This window comes from Sorex fumeus, unplaced genomic scaffold (genome assembly GCF_029834395.1).
Source record: "Sorex fumeus unplaced genomic scaffold, SorFum_2.1 ptg000169l, whole genome shotgun sequence".
Taxonomy (NCBI): domain Eukaryota; kingdom Metazoa; phylum Chordata; class Mammalia; order Eulipotyphla; family Soricidae; genus Sorex; species Sorex fumeus.
The window spans coordinates 349,043-365,858 of record NW_026606226.1 but is presented as its reverse complement, the minus strand read 5'-3'; the positions used below and the strand labels follow the sequence as shown (position 1 = coordinate 365,858).

General features: G+C 56.1%; 1 protein-coding gene across 1 annotated transcript; it reads right to left on the bottom strand.

Annotated features, from left to right (window-relative positions):
- On the bottom strand, positions 1 to 4,996 carry THY1 (Thy-1 cell surface antigen). Its single transcript, XM_056107562.1, has 4 exons — positions 4,898 to 4,996; positions 2,057 to 2,117; positions 1,404 to 1,739; positions 1 to 1,021 (listed from the first exon to the last, which is right to left on the bottom strand). Exons 2-4 carry the CDS (start codon positions 2,091 to 2,093, stop codon positions 912 to 914), a joined length of 483 nt encoding a protein of 160 aa, XP_055963537.1. The 5' UTR covers positions 2,094 to 2,117; positions 4,898 to 4,996; the 3' UTR covers positions 1 to 911.
- Between the last annotated feature and the right edge of the window lie 11,820 nt (positions 4,997 to 16,816).

Below are 16,816 nucleotides of genomic sequence, written 5' to 3'. Positions count from 1 at the left end.
CAGACTTCAGGGGGTTTATTATGCACTTTGCTCTTTCCTCCACGAGATGCCGAAGCCGGGGTGGCACCGTATGGTCACGGGGTGGGGTGCAGGGTGTCGGGGAGCCGGTTCCTGGGGGTCTCTTCCTGGCCTGCCTCAGGCCCCCCAGAGATCCCTGAGAAGGCAGGCGGCGGGCCAGGGGGCACGCTGAGGGCGAATCAGGCTGGGGGGCTTGACCCGGTCAGACCGTGCCTCCATTTGAGCCCCAGAGGGTTTGGGCCTCCTAGGGTGGGGACGGGACGGGACTCATCCTAGGCTGTCCCGGTGTGGGGGTTGTGACGGCAGCCTCCCACCTGTTTCACTAAAGGATAGCTCCACCCCACGCTCTGCGGTTGAGGTTGGGGTGACTCGGGTCAACACCCACGACCCCGACTGAGGTTCCTCGGTAGGGAGGGAGGACGGTCTCTCCCGCAGCCTGTCCCATTCCCTGCCCCGTTCCCTGCTGGCATAGACCTTTGCTGCAAGTCTCCCAGGGAGCAGCTCTGCCCCCCACCCAGGGCTCTGCCAGGCCCTCCCAGCCTCACCCTCTTCTCTTCTCTGGGGTGCTCCCGGACCTCCAATTCCAGTGAACTCCATTCTGCTCCTGCCCTCACGCTCTGTCAGGCCCAACCCCAATATCCCTTTCTTCCCCAAACCCTAGAGAAAAGGAGGGACCCGTCTCAGTGAACCCCCAGGCCCGGCTTGGGGACGGAATGTAGAGACAGTGGGAGGACAGCAGGGGCAGAGGGTCGGGGGGGAGCGGGAGGAGGGCATGCAGCACTGGGATCCCATACCAGGGGCTCCCCGCGAATCTGGGGAGGGGTGAGCCTACTCAGAGAAGGGCTCTGTGCACGGGGGGTGTCGGTGCTGTGTGTGTGGGGGGTCCTTGCCCATCACAGGGAGATGGCGCCCACAGCCTGCAGGGGAAGCGCCAACAGCAGTAGCAGCGCCCACGAGGGGCTCTGGGACAGCAGGCTGATGCCCTTACACTTGACCAGCTTGTCTGCAGAGAGAAGAGGGGACGGGTCTCAGGGCTGAGGGGGAAACCCACCATCCCCGCCCAGGGCCCCGAGCCCTCAGGAAATACATCCCAAGAGAACCAGGAATCTGGAGCAGGTGACAGGGAGAGGTGACTCGGGGACACCCACCATCCCCTCTAGGGTCCCGGGCCCCCAGGAAATGCATCCCAAGGGAACCAAGAGGTTGGAGCCTGTGACCGGGAGCAACATTCCTGGTGCCCAGCTTGGGGGATGCTGGGGGATGGGAGGCAAGGGATTAGCCCAGAGTCAAGGGGGACCCCGTTCTGTCTCCTGCAAGCCCCCCACTCCCCACCACAGGGAGGTGACTCCGCAGAGACCCGGAAGGGGGAGGGGCCCTTGGCTCACCCCGGAATACGGAGATGTTCATGTTGGAGACGGTGCCGGGCTGGCCCGAGACGCGCAGCTCACACGCGTAGACGCCCTCGTCCTTGTTGGTGAAGCCGTGCAGGTAGAGCACCTTGATGTTGTACTTGGAGCTGACGTTGGTGCGGGTGCGGTAGGCGTGCTCCACCACGCCGATGTTGCCCGACAGCACATGCTTCTTGGTCTCCCGCGTCACGCTGAACTCGTAGAGGAGGGGCAGGCTGCTGCTGTTATCATGGCGGCAGTCCACGCGCAGGCTCTGGTTCACCAGGCAGGCCGTTAGGCTGTTCACCTTCTGCCCGCACGCCACCTGCAAGACTGGCACCATCGGTGCCCTTCCAAGTTGAGAGGGGCTTCTCCCCCTGCAACCTGCCCAGCCGGGGGTCTCCCATCCACATCAGTGGTGAAGGTCCTGGCCAGGGACAGCCCCAGACCCACTCTCCGTGCTCCTCCCCACCCCAGATGGCCATCCCTGTCTCCCCACCGCAGCCCCCAGCCTAAGCCTCCCCCCCCCCGTCCCATCCCTGGGAGATCCGGGGGGCTGGGTTGGTCTCTGGGTTCCCACCGGGAAGGGCTTTCATGGTTGGCGGTAGGCACGATGGCTCAGGAATGCCCACCCTGCCCCTGCCCAGTACCTGCCAACAGGAGCACGGTGGTAATGGTGGGGTTCATGGTGCCGAGAGCTCAGTCCAGGACCTGATGGGGGACACGGGGTGGGAATCAGCCAAGAGTCAGGGCAGGTGGCCCATCCTGTCGGCGAGGGGACAGGGAGTCCATGCCCTTTCATGGTGCACTTGGCCAGTGCTTGGCCTCTGAATGCAGAGCCTGAGAGCTGGGCGACTTGCAGCAGGAAGAGCTGGGCCTCAGGTGGAAGCTGTGACAGGCCATGGCAGACTCCTTTTCTCTCCTCCATCCACCTGGCCTCCCTTCCCCTGGCCACTCCCAGCCCCTACTGTGTTTTGTGTTTGTGTCTCAGACCTGCATGAGCTTGTGCAGGCTTTGCCGCTGGTTCACTGATCTCGGGCCGCCACCCCCATGCCCAGCTGCAGGGCGGCAGGCACATGGTGACTATCCTCCTCTCTGGCAGCCGAGGGCCAAGTGCTCCACTGCTCCATTCTAACCCTGGCCGTATGCTGCCTTGCCACCGTCCACATCTGCACACGTTTCTGGTGCCATTCCGTCCAGGCGGGCAGGGTGGCTCAATGGTGTCCGCGTGGCAATGCAGCGTCACCTGGTGGCCTTTCTTGGCTGCTCCCAGGACCTCGCTGTGACAGGACACTGCCATCGGTTCACTGTGGGAGGCCACGGCGGTGAGGGGACAGGGAGTCCACGCCCTTTCATGGTGCGCTTGGCCGGTGCTTGGCCTCTGGATGCAGAGCCTGAGAGCCAGGCGACTTGCAGCAGGAAGGTCCGTATGGACAGAGATGTGGCACACACACTGTACCACCTGTTTCCTAGGTGACACGGACTGAATTCAGGTCTGCAGAGCTGCTTTGTATGTGCCCTGCCATGCAGACTCTCTCCTGGGCCCCCATCAGTCATTCTTGGTCTTTTTTAGGTTTTTGGGTCACACCTGGTGATGTTTTGGGCTTACTTCTGGCTCTGAGCTCAGGGATTACTCCTGGTGGACCTCGAGAGACGATAGACGGTGCCAGGGATCGAACCAGGGTTGGCTGTGTGCTCGCTCTCTGGCCCCTATGAGCCATTTTTATTTTATTTTATTTACAGTTCTGGGGATCAACTCAGGATCTCATAATCCCTAACCCCTTTCCTGACCGTTTGCTAGGGTTAGACTCTCACAGCCTTGCTGAACCAGTCTCCACAACCCCACCCCCACCCATTGCTGTCCCAGAGGGACAGGACAGCGGAGAGGGCATTTTCCTTGTACGTGACCAACCCCAGTTCCATTCGTGACACCTTGTAGGGTCCCAAAGCCTACCGGGGGTGATCCCTGAGTACAGAGCCAGGAGTGTGTCCTTGTGTATCACCAGGTGCGAGCCCCAAACCAAAACCAACCAACAAATAAAAATGCCAAAACCCTCCCCATTGAGAGGCTGCCAACAGTGCCAACAGTGCCTGGGGACTCGCAGCTGCTCCCAAGGCACTGGGTGAATGACTCCATGGTGGGAGTTCCAGAACCTGCAGGGCGGTCAGGGGGGTTAAGCAAAACAGCCATCGGCACCAATGCTGCGCGCCCCTGAGACATATGACCTTCCCGTCCGTCCCTCCATCCCGGTGGCTGTGTGGCTCAAGTGCTCCCAGAGGGGACTGAACTTGGCGTTCGGTGCTGGGGTTCCTGGGTGTGTGTGCGGGGAAGCCAGCGCGCTCGGGTTTCAGAACCGCTCGCCCTGCACCGGAACTGGGATGCTCCGCGATTGGTTCCCAGGCCCGCAGATTTCCAGCCCGGCTTCTGTAGTCTCCTGCCTCAGCGACCTGCTGATTGGGTTTTGCGCTCTCAGCCTCCACTCCACCCCTCCTCTTGGCCAGGCGACCCCCGAGCAGGTAGTCCAGCCGGCTGGGCAGCGGAGCCGGCTAGAGAGCGGCCGGGAGGGGCGGACGCCCGCCGTGCGCGCGGGCCGGTGCGCGCGGCTGTGTGCCCGGGTGCGCAGGGCGCGCCGCCGGCGTCCAGGGTCCCTGGCGCTCGGCCCTGCCGCGGGGTGCGGTCACTCCCCATCCCGGCCCAGCGCCCTGGCGAGAGAGGGGCGTGCAGGTGCCGGAGGGGGAGAACCCGGGGTGCGAGGGGGTCGGCCTCAGACTGATGAGGAGGAGGGGCGCGAGGTGGGAGGGGAAGGAGGAAGCGGGGTCTGGAACGAGGGAGCGGGGAGGCCTCGGTGAAGCTGGCAGAGCTGGTGGGGGAGGCGCCGCCCGCTTTCCTCCCCTCTACCTCGAGCGCTCACAGCGTGGACCCCGGGCTCTGCCTCCCTCGCCAGCGACCGTTAACTGGCCCCACCCTTATTCCAGATCCCGGCGGAGCAGCCCCCGCTTCCCCAGTGGCCCCCCGCCCCCGCCCGCCCTTCACCCGGTGCCCGCCGGCAGCACTGCGGTTTCCCCACGGTCTGCCGGCTCGGTTCGGTCCGCGGGGTCACGGGGCAGCGTCGTCCCTCCAGCGCGCTGCGCTCCTTCCCTCCCCACCTCCCCCGCCTTGGCGAGCTGGGACTCCGGGGTGCAGAGCAGATCTCCCTCCCCCTCCCCCAGGCTGTCCTGGCTGCCCCCTTCTCTCCAGCACCCCAGCCCCAGACTCCCGTGCTCCGCACCCCAGGCCGCTGCCTCCCCTCCGCCCCCCGGTTCCAAAGGCGGGGTGCGGCGCTGCCCTTGGCCTGCAGCTCGGGCGTCCCGCTCCCGCCCTTGCCAAGGAGGCGAACCCTCAGCCTGCGCAGCCCAGCTCCTTCCCGGCGTCCCGCACGGGGTGAGAGGGCTCGCCTGGGACCCTGGGGGTTGGGGGGCTCATCCCAGCGCCCCGCGTCCCCAGCTCCCACCTGGGTTTCTCCGCTGCTGCAGCCCGGTCCGGACGCGCTCCAGCCGCCACCAGCTGCACCCCGCCCGGCGCCCGCAGTTTTCACCCGGGGTGGGGGGAGAGGAGGAGCGGGGAGGGGCGGAGCCAATCACCGGGAGAGGGGAGCGAGCACTCGGGGCGGCGGGCTGGGGTTGGTGCGGGAGAGTGGCCTGCAGCCGCAGAAATGGGACCTCACCCTGCAGTTGGCAGGCACTAGCTGGGTGTGGATCGGGTGGGGTCCCGTCCTTTCTCAACGAGCACCCCCCTCCGCCCCCCGCAACGATCGCTGGGCTTTAAGGCCTTTAACCGTTTCTCCTTGGTCTGGGAAACCAAGTTTGGGAAAACCCGGGGCAAAGAAGGGGGGGGAGACGCATCCTCCCTCTCCCTCTCCTCTGTCTCAGTTCCGGGCTGGAACCCACCTCCCAGGAGCTGTTCAGGGAGAGGGCCTGGAGTTGGAATGTTGCCGGCCTTCCCTAAGAAAGATGTTGGGGTGCTGTTTCTGTATTTGAGCAGCCCTCTGCAAGCAAAGCAGCCCTGGTCCCCCATCTCCCAGGTCCTGGCCCTGCTCTGTCCATGGCTGACCTGGAACAGGCCATTGGTCGGATTTCTGCTCGGATTTCTGCTGGCCCTGCAGCTCCCGGCACCTCCCTGTGGTGCAGAGCTGGAAGGTTCTCAATTTCACACCTCCTCCTGCCCCCTCTCCCTCCCCCACCTGAGTTCTGTCTGGCCTGAGGCCCTGGAACTTGGGGCCCCTATGTGTCCATGGAGGTGCTGGGCCTGTGGCATCCTCACCCCTTGACCCCCAACAATCTTTCAGCCTTGTCTTTTTCCTACTCCCCGGTCCAGCCTGGCTAGTAGTGAGGGAGGTCATTGGGGTGTTGGAGGATGGGGTGGAACCCCACGTCTCAGGGCTGCCACTTTAGTGCTGGCTTCCAGCTTACGGTGGGAAGTTGAGGTCTGTGGGACAGTGGGAAAGGTGACACAAACGGGAAGGGACTGGTCACAAGGATTTGACCCACCCATCCACTCCGGCACCCATGCACGGGCATCCACCAGGTCACTAGAGGCTTGGGATTTTTTATTTTTCTTGTGACCGGCCAGTGATGGTGACTGGGCTCCTGACCCACAGGTGAGGCGAGCTTTTTGCACAGAGCTTGATTTCATTGATTTGCGTGCTCATGGCCTCTTTGTGAATTCTGGCCGTGGGCATCCTGTGGGCTGCGCGCTGCTGTCTGCCGGCCCAGCCTCCTCCTATTTCTTCATAGAAGTCAGCCCTGGCACCTTCTCTGCAGTTTCCATTACTGTACTGGCACTGTCCGAACGTCTTCCCTGGGGCCAGCAAGTGGGTGGCTCCTGCCCCCACCCTCCTGTGGGGCTTTGGTGGCCTCCTGACTCCAGTGATTTGTCCAGTAGCATGGCCATTAGAGGAAATGTGACACTGACTATTCGTGGCTTTCCGCTTTGCATGAAAACATTTCTGGAAAACAGTTTTGGTGGATGTGGAGGGGCTTGTCCGGGCCACACTGGACAGTGTGTAGATGGTGGCGGGGGGCAGGGGGTGGGCAGTCTGTCACTCGTGGTGTCAGCGGACCTTATGCAGTGCCAGAGATCAAGTAGTTTGGGCTGCACGTGAGGCCTTAACCCCTGTACTATTTTCCCTTTCTGTGTTAAAACATTTCTGACAAGAAACTTTCCAAGGAAGCAACCAGAAGGGGATCAGTCGGAAGGGGGTCAACTGTAAAGGGGTCAACCGGAAGTGGGGCAGAGCACATTTTTGTGATTGCTTGAGGGATGCTTAAGCATTCTGAGGGTGTCAGTGCCTACACACAGCCAGCCTTCCCCTCTTGATTAAATGACAGATCCTTGGGCGGTCACACATACTCAATCAACATGACTTTCAGAAGGAAAGTCGGTGGGAATAGTGGAAAGTGAATGTCTTTGGCAAAATGGCTTGTCTCCTGACTCAGTGGGCCCAGGCAGTCCTTCAGGGACCTATGGAGATAGAGTTGTGCCATGGTGATGGGGGAATCTACCCAGGTGGCCAGCAGGGACAGCCATCAGGTTCTTGGAGGGCTGCTCTGAGCTGGATGAGGTGTCTCCCTGAGGTCCTTTTTTTTTTTTTGCTTTTTGGGTCACACCTGGCGATGCTCAGGGGTTACTCCTGGCTCTGCACTCAGGAGTTACTCCTGGCGGTGCTCAAGGGACCATATGGGACGCTGGGAATCGAACCCAGGTTGGCTGTGTGCAAGGCAAACGCCCTATCCGCTGTGCTATCTCTCCAGCCCCCCTGAGGTCCATTTTTATTGTCTGTTGGCATCTTCATGTCTCAGCCTTCTGCTCTTTTTGCTCTGTCATCATCATCAGCGTTTGTCTTATCACCTGATCACCTGCAACTTCGCGATTCAAAACCTACTATCCCTTGTCTGTTTTGAGACACCATCTGAGGGAAATGTGTTGCAGATGAGTCTGGTTTCTGCTATGAGCCAGGTTTGACTTCAGTGATGGGGTGAATGTCAGGCACTTGGGTGAGCGGAGATTTGCATCCAACCAAGATAGCGATGTCGTCCAATTCAGTTCCTGGCAGGAACAATGTCTCAACTGGAACAATTGCTGCATCCAGGCGCCATTCACTCTGGAGAATGACAGAAGCTTCAAGCACTAAGGAAAGTGCCACTGCAGAGCCCTTCTGGTTCTCCACCTATAAGGGGGATGCCTGTGGCTCTAGGGTCGGCCAGCTGCGCCAGAACTGGGCACCTCAGAGCCCTAGGCTGGCAAGACTGTTGTTCTTCCTCTGTCAGGGGGAACCTGCCTTCCTGTGGCCCCGGGTTTTGGGGGGACTTTGAAGACCCTGGATGTCCAGGGTGCTGGCTGCTAACCTCTGCCGTCACCTCTCCCCATCTTCAGGCTCTTTCCAACTCTGGCCGTTCCTCCCTGCAAACTCCTTCTTGCCTAATGCCTAATAGCAATCTGATTGCCAGCCAGGGATCTTTCCCAGCAGAATTTAGTCACTCTGGCTTGGTGCTTAACCCTTCCTCTCTGTCCCCATCTTTCTCCTGAGATGTACGCATGTGCACACACACACACACACACACACACACACACACACACACAGACACATGAACTAGAGAAGGTTCTTTTGGGGGGCAGGACTTGAGGGTACCCAGAGGCCCGCCCCTCCAGTTCTCAATCTCTCGCCCTGCTTCTGTGGGTTGCTGGTGAAGGCCTTGCTGTGCTATTTTGCTAAGGTCACAAGGACCTGGCCTACTTTCTGGGTCCCCCGAGCACCTTCCTTCAGGAAGGGCGGGAGTATAAGCGCTCCAGGGCATGAACAAGGTATCTGGCCCACTGGAGGCGCTCGCTCAAAGACCATCTGGGGGCTCTGAGGGGAAGGAGGAAGACCCCTGTTCTGGGGGACGGGGTCAGAATGCTCCAGGTGGGGCCCTGGGAGGTGGGGTTAGAGGAATCAGAGCAGGAAGCATTTCTCAGCAGATTACCCTCTTGGCCCCTCAGGTCTGTCTCCCTTTATTTCCACTTGCTTAGTTATGCTAGCTAAAAACATCAAATGTCTATTTTGGGGATCTGGGAGAAAACTCAAAGGGCTGGAGTGTAGGTATGTGCAAGGCCCCAAATTTCATCCTCTGGGGCTATGGTGAACCCCTGGTCGCTGTGGCCCTGGTGGGCTCCATGCCTGGGCACCACCACATCTCTGGGTCCAAGCACCAACCCAGGGACTAGAGAGGTCACAGCAGGCAGATTGCGGGGATTCCAGCACCAGCACTGCTTAGTCTCCCTCGAACGTCATCAGCTATGACCCTTGAAATAAAAATACCAAGCGCTGGATCATCAGGCCTGCCTTACTGCATCCAGTATCAGCGGCCCCCAGACCCCTTCCCTCCTCGCCCCATGATTTCTTTTTAAACACCTTTTTGTGGCTAGAAGATAGTGCAGTGGGTAAGGCGCTTGCTTGCAGCATTGCGTTCAGAAGGGAAGTCACTGGGAATAGTGGAAGGTTAAGGTCTTAGCTGGGGCTGGAGCGATAGCACAGTGGGTAGGGCATTTGCCTTGCATGCGGCCGACCTGGGTTCGATTCCTCCGTTCCTCTTGGAGAGCCCGGCAAGCTACCGAGAGTATCCCACCACCCGCAGAGCAGAGCCTGGCAAGCTCCCCATGGCATATTCGATTTGCCAAAAACAGTAACAAGTCTCACAGTCTCACAATGGAGATGTTACTGGTGCCCGCTCAAGCAAATCGATGAACAACGGGAGGACAGTGCTACAGTGGACAGTGCTGCAAGGTCTTAGCCGAACAAGACCCTAAAGGTCTTATCTGTGGTATCCAAGAAGGCCAACTCAACCCCATGCATGCCAGATGGGGTGGGGGTGGGGCTCCCTTGTACACCGAGTGGGCAGCCCAGAGTGGAAGTTTTGTGGCATCAACTCAGGCAGGCCGCTGAACCTCACAGATGACTGTTCACTTGAAGAATTCTGGCTGGTATGGCAGCAGTCAGAGGCAGTTTGGAAACCTGATCCTTTTGCAAGGGTGTGTGTGGCTGCACCCCCCCATCACCAGGAGGCTCCCTGATCCCAGCAAGGCAACCAAGACTTCAGCTCAGTTCAGCTCCTGGAGAGGCCCCAGGTCCTGAAGGCCAGGAGAGGGGGCTCAGAGGTGCCCTTACCTTATATACAGCTGCAAGCCCACCTGGGCCTCTGACCAACTGGTGGCACATTGGAGCTTCCTAGGTGCCCTCTCAGTTTCAACCAATGGATCCAGAGCTCAGGACACATATTTCCCCTTCAGCCCACCAATATATCAGAAACTAATGTTCCGGATCAGCCATTGTCCCGATGCACAGGGCAAGGCTTGGATGAAGGGCATGGCGCTGCCAGGTCTGGCCCCAAAGCCAAACAAAGAAGATAATAGGCTCTAAATGGAGTCAGTTCTGCTAAGCCTCATATCAGCACACTGAGATTTAATGACTTTTGACCTCTCCCGGAAATGGCATCTTAACTGGGTCCTCAGCAATCCCCTGGTCAAACCCGCCCCCCCCCACCCCCCCCCCCCCCCCCGCCCCGACTCTCTCACCCAGGTCTCCTTGCTGCCACCAGTCAGTCTTGGCTACTTTTACTTCCTTTTCCCTCAACCAACCCCACTGTCTTTAAAAATATTTCACTCTTCACAGCTGCCTGGAGCTCCCTTCTGGCAGTGTGGTGGAATGCAGCCTGATTCTCTATCACTGAATATAAGCCAGTGAGTGAAGACAGGAGGTAAGTTTGGGGCAAGTGGGAATAAGAATCCTGGGGGCACTTTTAATTGCTGTGGGTGGGAGGTGGGAGTGAGCGCCCAGAGTCCTCAGGAGAGGGGGTAGGCAGCAGAGGAGGGGCTCCGAGAAGGAGAGCAGGGGGAGGGAGCACCAGGAGAAATCAGGGCAGAAATGGCCTCTCTGGAGTGCACACAGGGCTCAAGCACCCCCATGGAGACCCTCTATTTTCCTGTGAGTTTGCCCTGGTGAGGACTATTTTCTGAGAGGTGCAACTGGAATCTGAAACCACTGTTTAAAATACAGAACTTTTAGGGACTGGGGAGATGGATCAGAGTTGAAGGGCTTGCTTTGCATGCAGGAGGCTTGATCTCTGGCACCTCATGATCTCCTGAACACTGGTGGGTCCCAAAGCAAAAGATTTATACTGTTCTTTAGGTGTGGCCAGGTCCACAGATCAGGAGATAAAAAAATACTCTCACATTCATAGATCACAAGAGCAATGGGGCATATCGCCCATTTCTCCCACCCGACTCCCTGGGAGGCACTCCGACTCTCCAGGAGAAAGAGGAAGGGGAAAATTCATTTGTGGGCACATAATTTGATCACATTGTTTTTTTATGGGAAGGAATGGGTTAGACAACCCAGTTGAGAATGAGTGGAATAATTTCAGTGGGCTCTGAAGAGGTGGGATTGGGCAGTGGTGGAGAATCCTCTAGATCAGATTGGTTAAATGAGATTTGTTCGTTTACATTTGAAAGTTGTCCTTGGTTGTGAGCTGTTTATCTGAGTGGGTTAGAAATCCTCCCCTTCCCCCCAACAAATGTCAGATCTTCAGAACACAGGATATGGAGAATATGAAGAGTACAGAGTGTGGGTCCAGAGAATAGTGCAGTGCTAAGGCGTTTGCCTTGCCTGTGACCAATCTGGGTTCGATCCCTGGCACTGCATATGGCTTCTGAGCCCTGCCAGGAATGATCTCTTGAGTGCAGAGCCAGGATTAAGCCCCGAGCATGGTCAGGTTTGGCACCCAAACAAAAACAAAAGATGAGTACAGAGTGTGGATATTCCGTGTTGTGGGTGAGTGGGAGGAGAAGACTGAGGAGGTAGAGGAGGAGGCTGTAAGTGCCTGTGTATGTGTGTGTGGGGGAGGTCGGGTGGGGAGGGGATATTGCATCCTCTACTCTTGAGGAGATGGGGAAATGGGTTGCCCTGGGCAGCTTAGAGAGAGACCTGTCCCCCTCTAAGCCAGAACCTGCATATGGGTGAGAGTTTGTGCTTTTGTCCTGGGCAGCTGTATCTGGCCAAGCTCTTCCAGGACTTAGGCGGTGGGGCTGCTGGACTTTCAGCCAGCACCTCGGCTATCTTACTTAGACATAAGGCCAGTGGAGGGCCAGAAGAGGTTGTTTGAACTGTGAGAATAGCTCTTTTTGAGTCCTGACTCAGACTCTCCAGTAAAGGGAAAATGAGTCAGTAGTGTTTTGGCAGGTACAGCTGTGCCTAGGATAAACAGGCCTCCAGACTCATCCCTGTGGAATGTGAGCAGAGTTAGCATTTTTTTATTGGCCGTGTGCTGGGGATAACAGGCAGACATCCATAGCGCTTGAGGCCACGCCCACAGCCTGGACCAACTCCCTTACGAAGCTTCCTGGTAAGACAACAGCTCCTCCTTATTGCTTCCCCCCACCCGGAAGAGGCGGGCATTTACCCAGCATCCTTTGCTAACTGGCTGCAGCCTATAGACTTGCAGTATGCAAATGAGGCATCCTGCAGCTGCTGGGATCAGGCTGTTCGAAGCAAAGGGAAATCACGGAAAAACTTTCGAAATATTTATGTTGGAAACATTTTGGCTGCACTGTTGGCAGGAAGGAAAGGGGTAGAATTGGGTGCTTTTTTTTTTTTTCCCCCAGAGGGCACTTTGTGCGAAAGCATGTATTTCAGCTTCTCTGAATAAGAGCTCAGGTGTTTCTGAACACGAAATCTTTCTGAGCAGAAGGCTGGGAGCCATCCTCTCATTCCCACCTCTGCATCCAAGCATTCATTTAAGTTTCAATTCCAAAACACTGATTTTCCTCCTCAGCTTCACTGAAACAGTCACAGCCTCCTGCTTTTACCTGGACTGTTGAAATACCTTGATTCTTAGATAAGTTGCTTCCCTGGCATACAGCTGACCCATTGCGACTCCCAACACCATATATGTTGTTCCCCCACCACCAACCCCCTCAGCATTACCAGGTTTGATGATCCCTGATTGCAGGGCCAGGAAGAATTCCTGAGCACAGCTGGGTGTGCCCACTCCCAACATAAAAGCTGGCTTCTAGCCTTACTCTACATGGTTACCAGCTATATTTGCACCCTAAGTCATGTTTAAAATTGTTTATATAGTGGGACTGAAACGAAAGTACAGAGGACAGGGTGTTTGCCTTGCATGGGGGTGACTTGGGTTTGATCCCTGGCACCCCATGTGGCTCTCCAAGCCTGCCAGGAATGATTCCTGAGTGCAGAGCCAGCAGTAAATCCTGAGCACTGCTTTATGTGGCCCTCAAACACAAAATTATTCAGATGCTTTAAAATTTGTAATACATGTATGTTTCTAAATGATACCAAAGAACATGGTAAAAGTAGATCTCCATTAACTGTCCTCTAGTTTTTACCCTGGGAATTGGCCTATGTGGAAGATTTCACGCATAAAGCAGAACTAGCAATCTGAGGTGTGGAGTGCCTTTGAACGCAGTGGGTTTGTGTGTGAACATGCACGCATGCCCTACAGTGCTCAGGGATCACTCCTGGTGGGACTCTGGGTACCATATGGGGTGCCAAGGATCAAACTCAAGTCACTGTACCTGCTGTAGTATCTTTTCAGTCCCCCGAAACAAAAATATTTTATTGTGCCTGTTGCTTTTTTCAGTTCTCTGAACAATGCCTCCTTTTTGTGGGATTGGAGTCTCGTGTGGTTGCCTTACTGGCAGCATGCTTCTGGGAGACCCAGAAGGTGTTCTTCTTGCTCTGAGGAGAGGTCCTCTCACCAGTATGAAGTTCACAGGCTCTTCTCATTAGTTGGTGACCCAAGGAGGAACTGGGTAGAGTTTCAGACACTCAATTCCATGCAACTGACCCAGGTTCAAGCTCTGACACCACCTGTGGTCCCAAGTTTTCCAGGAGTGACCCCTGAGTACAGGGTCAGGAGAAAGCCGTGGGTTGTTTTCGGTGCCAGCTTCAGTGATACATCTTTTTTTCATTTTGAAAATTTCAAAAAAAATTTTATTTAATTTTTGAGTCACACCCAGCGATGCTCAGGAATTACCTCTGGAAGCACCTGGGGAACCATACAGGATGCCCGGGATTGAACCCGAGTCAGCCGCGTGCAAAGCAAATGCCTTACCTGCTGCACTATCGCTCCAGCCCCCAGTGTTACATCTCCAAGAGGTCAGCAGAACCTCTATTAGTGTTACATCTCCAAGAGGTCAGCAGAACCTCTATTAGTGTTACATCTCCAAGAGGTCAGCAGAACCTCTGTTAGTGTTCTAGCAGCTCACTTCCAGCAGCAGTTTCTTCCGTAGCTCATCTGCAACAGCAGGAGCAGCAGCTTCTCTTCAGCAGCAGCTTCTCTTCAGCAGCAGCTTCTCTTCAGCAGTAATAGCTTCAGTCTCTTCCAGGACTGCTGTACCAAACCACGGCTGACCCCTGCTTATATACTTTATGTCTCCCTGCCCAGTTTTCTGATTGGTTATGCCTGATAGTAACTCTTGACTCTGATTTGTTACATAAAACAACCAATCAGAGCACTTAGACAAAGACCAATCAGATTGCCTCTTACAGGCACCACCCTGATCATATATATACATGGCTGGCCTCCTTAACATCTTCTAGAACTATAGTGTTTGACTAAGAGGGTGGTTCTATTAGCAAAATTTTACCAGCCATTTTAATATTTGGCTACACCCAGCAGTGCTCAGGGATCACTCCTGCTGGGTTCGAGGGACCACATGGGGTGTGGGGGTTTGGACGGGTAGCCTGGCACTTGGGTCTGCCAGGTGCAAAGCAAGCAGTTTATCCGCTGCATTATTTCTTTGCCTGTGGTTGTTGAGTGAATTAAATGGGTGCCAGATGCTATCTGAGTTAATGCTGTTTAACATCGAAGCCACTGATCACGTCTGGTTATTTAAATACATTTAAATCTCAATCATGAAATATACTGAGAAATTCAGTTCCTCATCTCTTTAGCAGTTCAACAGCCACTTGTGTCCTGTGGCTACATCTTGGGCGAGGAGGCTAGAAAACACTCCCATCGCTGTGGAAATCTATTGGACCGGGCTCTAGAATGTGGTCACTTTGAACACAGAACGTATGTGTCAGGAATGTTCACAGAGAGGCACACACACACACTTTGCAGGTTGTGGTTAAGGATTTTTACTTTTTCAAGCTTTTGAGCCACACCCAAAGGTGCTCAGGGCTTACCCCATATCGGGCTCTATCCAACCGGGGACAGCTGTGTTGTGTGCAAGGCAAGCGCCTTATCTGTGGCTACTGTTAAGGGTTATTTTTAAGTTTTTTTTTTTAATGTTTTCTCTTTGTAAGATGTAACATCATGAACCGGAAAGGGCATGTGAAATCATTCAGTATTAAAGATCCAGCTTTGGGGCTGGAGCGATGGTCCAGTGGGGAGAGGATCTGCCTTGCAGGTGGCCGACCCGGGTTCGATCCCCGTTAGCCCATAGGGTCCCCTGAGCACGGCCCGGAATGATGCCTGAGTGCAGAGCCAGGAGGAACCCCTGAGCACCGCCGGGTGTGACCCGGAAATATAAAATAAATAAATAAAAAGACTGCCAGCTTCTTGGGAGAAACTTCTACTTGGTTAAAACATAAAAAAAAAAAAATACACTGCTTCAGAAAAATCTTCGACCTAAATGGTTCCCACTTCTCAGAGAAAGTGGCCCCTGGGACACTTCGCCTCAGGATGGGCGGCTCCCATCTAAGTCCCTCAGGGATCCTGGTGAGGCGCCTCAGAGGAGGCGTGTCCGCCATTTTCTCTCCTCAGAGACTCAGGCCTGGCGCCTGCGCCTGCCTCACTCCCGGAAACCGGCCCTTGAGGAAACGGCCACTTAGTAGGTCCTCCAGAGAGTTCCTCCTGAGCGAGAGCACAGCGGGGAGGGCGTTTGCCGTGTGTGTGTGTGTGTGTGTGTGTGTGTGTGTGTGTGCGCGCGCGCGCCGTGCGTGCGCGTGTGGCCAACCCGGGTTCGAGTCCCAGCATCCCATAGGGTCCCCCGAGCACCGCCAGGGATAATTCCTGAGTGCATGGGCCAGGAGAAACCCCTGAGCATCGCTGGGTGCGATGCAAAAAGCAAAAAGAAAAAAAATGCGCCCCACGATCTTCCATCCTGCTCTGTAGCAAAGGGCCAGGGCGTTAGGGACCCCTGAGCTCTGGTGGCCTGGCCCGGGGAATGGGTGGCAGGGCCCCGTGTGCGCTCCCAGGGTGGAGGAGGGTTTGAGTGCGCCGCGTGGGGGCCGGGGGGGGGGGGGGCGGGGGGGGAGAAGGCTCCTGACGCACTTCCGTTCCTTTCCCGTGACTGGGGTGAGGGGAGCAGGCTGGCGTCCTTACTGTCAGAGTGATGAGGGTGCCCCAGACCTCAGGTCACCATGGTCAGTCACCGTGCACGGCCGGCGGGTTCAAAAGAAAGGGAATGCAGGGGCTGGAGCGATAGTACAGCGGGTAGGGCGTCTGCCTTTAACGCGGCTGACACGGGTTCGATTCCCAGTATCCCGTAGGGTCCCCGAGCTCCGCCAGAAGTAATTTCTGAGTGCATGAGCCAGGAGTAACCCCTGTGCATAGCCAGGTGTGACCCCCAAAAAATAAATAAAAAAAGAAAATGGGAACGCAAGGACAACAGCAGGCCATGCCCGAGTGAAAGATCAATCTTTGGAACGAAGACAGGGTCGGGCCCTGCCTCCTGTGGGACTCACGTGCCTGGCCTCCCCCATGGCCTGGCCCCCACATGGGGAAGAGCTTTCATCACCCTAATGTTACAGAAAGAATTTCCCTTTTTCCAGAGAGCAAAGCAGCTTCCTCTTACAGGAGCGTGGATGCCAGACACATCCCCAGGACAGAGCTCGCCGAGCTCCCTCTCACACAGGCTTGCCACCGGGACCCTGTCGGACTTCTGTTTCTCTTTCTAAAATCTCCTGGTGACGGTCACACAGTGTAGAACCAGCCATTTTAAAGTAGTGTTTGCTTTACCCAGAATGCTGTGCAGCTACCACCTCTTTGAAATTCCACAATGTTTTCCTCTCCCCTTCCGGAAACTACCCAGAGAGCAGCCATTTCCTGTTCCCCATTCCCCAGTCCCTGGCAACCATGGGACAGTTTCTATTTCTGGACGTTTCACGGAATCATGCAGGACGTGACCCTTTGTTTCTGGTTTCCATCTCTGAGCATGTTTCCAGCTTCTTTGTCTCTTGTGTCCTGCATTAACACTCCATTCCTTTGCACGGGTGAGTAATATTCTAATATTCTAGTAACATTCTACCCTCCCCCCCCCAGAGTGAGGACATGCTCTGAGAAACGTGTCAATGTGTCATTGTGCAGATGTTGTACTGTCACTGCATGGGCTTGGTGATCTAACCTAATGGGACTAAGGTCAATTGTTT

Excerpts from the sequence above, each read along its gene's own strand:
- THY1 (XM_056107562.1), bottom strand. The coding sequence starts at position 2,093 with ATGAACCCCACCATTACCACCGTGCTCCTGTTGGCAG. Across the intron at positions 1,740-2,056 it reads CACCGTGCTCCTGTTGGCAG|TCTTGCAGGTGGCGTGCGGG; the intron begins GTACTGGGCAGG and ends CGATGGTGCCAG. Across the intron at positions 1,022-1,403 it reads GAACATCTCCGTATTCCGGG|ACAAGCTGGTCAAGTGTAAG; the intron begins GTGAGCCAAGGG and ends TTCTCTCTGCAG.